The sequence below is a fragment of the Leishmania donovani genome, chromosome 31 (assembly GCF_000227135.1).
Source record: "Leishmania donovani BPK282A1 complete genome, chromosome 31".
Lineage (NCBI taxonomy): Eukaryota > Euglenozoa > Kinetoplastea > Trypanosomatida > Trypanosomatidae > Leishmania > Leishmania donovani.
Genome location: NC_018258.1, coordinates 1,164,020 through 1,166,814, shown reverse-complemented (window position 1 = coordinate 1,166,814; position 2,795 = coordinate 1,164,020). Strand labels below are relative to the sequence as shown.

At 60.9% G+C, this 2,795-nt stretch overlaps 1 protein-coding gene across 1 annotated transcript; it reads left to right on the top strand.

The window, feature by feature from the left end:
• Positions 1-58: 58 nt before the first annotated feature.
• LDBPK_312410 (p-nitrophenylphosphatase, putative) lies at positions 59-1,300 on the top strand (the record flags this gene model as incomplete). The annotated part of the gene is made up of 1 exon (XM_003863281.1): positions 59-1,300. One exon carries the CDS (start codon positions 59-61, stop codon positions 1,298-1,300), a length of 1,242 nt encoding a protein of 413 aa, XP_003863329.1.
• Positions 1,301-2,795: the final 1,495 nt, after the last annotated feature.

The following is a 2,795-nucleotide window of genomic DNA, read 5'->3' as shown; positions in this document are numbered from 1 at the left end:
GCCGCCGGTGTCACCTGCTCAATAGCATCGCAGCAGCTCTGCCTGCAAACGCCTTTACATGAAGCCGGCAAGTCCGCCGTGTGCCGCTGTGCAGGCATCCTCTCTGCGCTCCTGTTTCATTCCTCCGCACCTCTCCTTCCCCGTCACTGCTCCGGGGCCTCCCTACACCGACAGAAACAACGTGCCACGACAGATCCTTTCCGCGATGCCAGAGCAAATGACTGCAGCGCTGGCTGCGCGACTCGTGGCCTCGCCTCTGAAGTACGTGCTGCTCGACATTGACGGCGTGATCTGGTGCGGCGGGCACGTGATCGACCGTGTGCCAGAGACGCTGCAGTACCTGCGCGGCCAAGGCAAGCAAATCCGCTTTCTCTCGAACAACGCGTCGCTTTCTCGCGAGCAGTTGCTGCAGAGCCTCAAGGCTAAGGGAATCGAGGGCGTGACAATGGAAGAGTGCTACAACAGCGCGTACACGGCGGCGCTGCGACTGAGGCAGCTGCTGGGTAAAGCAGACGTGCCTGGAGAGGAGCCGCTGGTGCACGGGAATGTGTTCGTGATTGGTGAGCAGGGGCTGCACGATGAGCTGCAGCAGGTACTTGCCCCGGGGTTTATCACTTACGGTGTGGAGCTGCACGATGCGGAGCGCGCTGGAGGCTACGACACGGATGCGCTTGGCAGCGCGTGGCGTGTTCCGTGCCTGCCGCCGCCGCAGAAGCGCCTGGTGGTGTGCAACGGCAAGACATGCCGCATGGTGCAGGCCGGCACCAACAGTGCGGAGAAGATTTCGCTCTCCGACCTGAACGCCGCTGCTGTCGTCGTTGGGCTTGACAAGCATTTCAACATCCTCAAGCTGGCGTACGGGTCCCTTGCTCTGCAAGGCCCACCAAAGGACCTGCGAGAGGAGTCGCACACGCCGCCTCTGTTCGTGGCCACGAACGAGGATCCACAGCTGCCGGTCGGTCGCGATGGCACCATGATCCCAGGCGCTGGATCCATGGTGAGCGCTCTGTGCACCGCTGTCGGAAAGCGGCCGGATGCCGTCTGTGGGAAGCCTCACAAGGACATGGCGAATATATTGTTTGCGGCTGAGGGTATCACGAATCCGCGAGAGGAGTGCATCATGATCGGTGACCGGCTGACCACGGATGTGGCGTTTGGCAATGCGGCCGGATGCCAGAGCATGCTAGTGCTGAGCGGCGTCGAAGGGTTGGCGGATGTGGAGGAGGCGGAGAAGCAAGGCAAGACAGCGCTGATGCCAAAGTACGTTGCCGAGTCTCTCGCCTGCTTCTTGCCATCGTGAGTGAGTGGCAGCAGGAGGTGCCGTACGTCCTTTCATGAGAACGAGGTGTATTGCGTTTATTTTCCTACTTGTGGTGCAGGGACGGTCTCTCATGTTGTCCTCGTTGGTGCAGTCGTGGTTGTAGCGCACGACAGCTCATACGGCGCCCGAGACAACCCTGGAGAAGAACGCAGAGGAGATGTTCATCAAAAAGTGCTTTGCCGTGCAGCCGATACTGGAGCTTGACGTACCGCTGCGGTGGGTGGGTCATACAGCATGTAAATCTGGGCTCTCCGCAGGGCTCTTGAAGACAGAGGAGCACCGCTGTACGCTGCCACGCTTCGCCAGCTACTATGGGTTCTCCACTGCGCCAGTGAGGCTTGAAAACGCACACGTGGGAGTGGGGTGCTCTGCGCGGCTTTCACTGCTGATCCCTCTTCCTCCATGTAGTGCCGCCATCCTTTTTGCTGTGCCGTGTCTCCTCCCCCTCCCTTTTGCCGTGCCACAGGGGTTTCAGGCTGCACATGGCTTGGGTTGTACTCTCTGCTGCTGCCTGCTCGCTTTCGTTTGTTTTCGCCTCGCTCTCAAGTTTCGGGGCTCTAATGCCCCTCCCGTGCCACCGGTGACTGCATCGAGCGCTCAGCAGGTTCTGTTCTGCCCTTCCGTTACGTTAGCGCCCTCCCCCCACCCACCCACCCACCCACCCACACCCACACACACACAACGCCACCCCGACTACCGGCGCTAGAAAGCAAGCTAGACCTCCGGGCGTGGGTTCACGTCACGGCCAAAGACGAAGGTTTCTTAAAGTTCCTACCGGCGCCACTTGCGTAGCTCGCGCACAGGGCAGCACTCCTCCTCGTGTTCCGCTGAGGTGATCACCTTCCTCCCCTCAGCTCATTTTTCCTTTTTCGCTCCTCTGCCGCTTGTTTAGCGCTCCCCATTCTTTGATCCCCTGCCTCGGATATTCCTGATCGTCCCACATCACATCCCCTCGCCCTCCTCGCAGGTTGCGTATATATCCATACATATCGATGTGTATATATGTTGGTGTGCTGAGGTGTCTCGGCCTTTTCTCTGTTTCCTTTTTCACTTCGCTTTCTCCTACGTCTCAGCCGTAATCACGGGGAAACACCTCAGCGCGTCGTATTCCAGGGCCCAGCGCCAACGGGCTGGGGCGGCCAGGGCGATGTATCGCTGCTGATGTTGGCGTTCAGGTCCTGGCTGACGTGGCGTCGGCGGGGCCGGCGACCGTGCACGCGTTTCTCTCACTTATATGATGCGCGAAGTGTCAGGGGAACTCGAGTGTACCCCACGCCCCGCCCTCGCGCTGCGTGCTGGTGTGCGGAGCCGGCGTGTCACCCCGAGGAGGGGGATGCACCAGGGGGTGGCGGCCGGCACAGTGGGAGCGGCTGCTAGGAGGCGGGTGAGCTGAGTTCGAGGCAGGGACCGTTCGCTGAGATAACGGAGTCGGCGCATGGCTGTGGCGCGTGTGTGTCGGCGGCTGCCGCCGCAC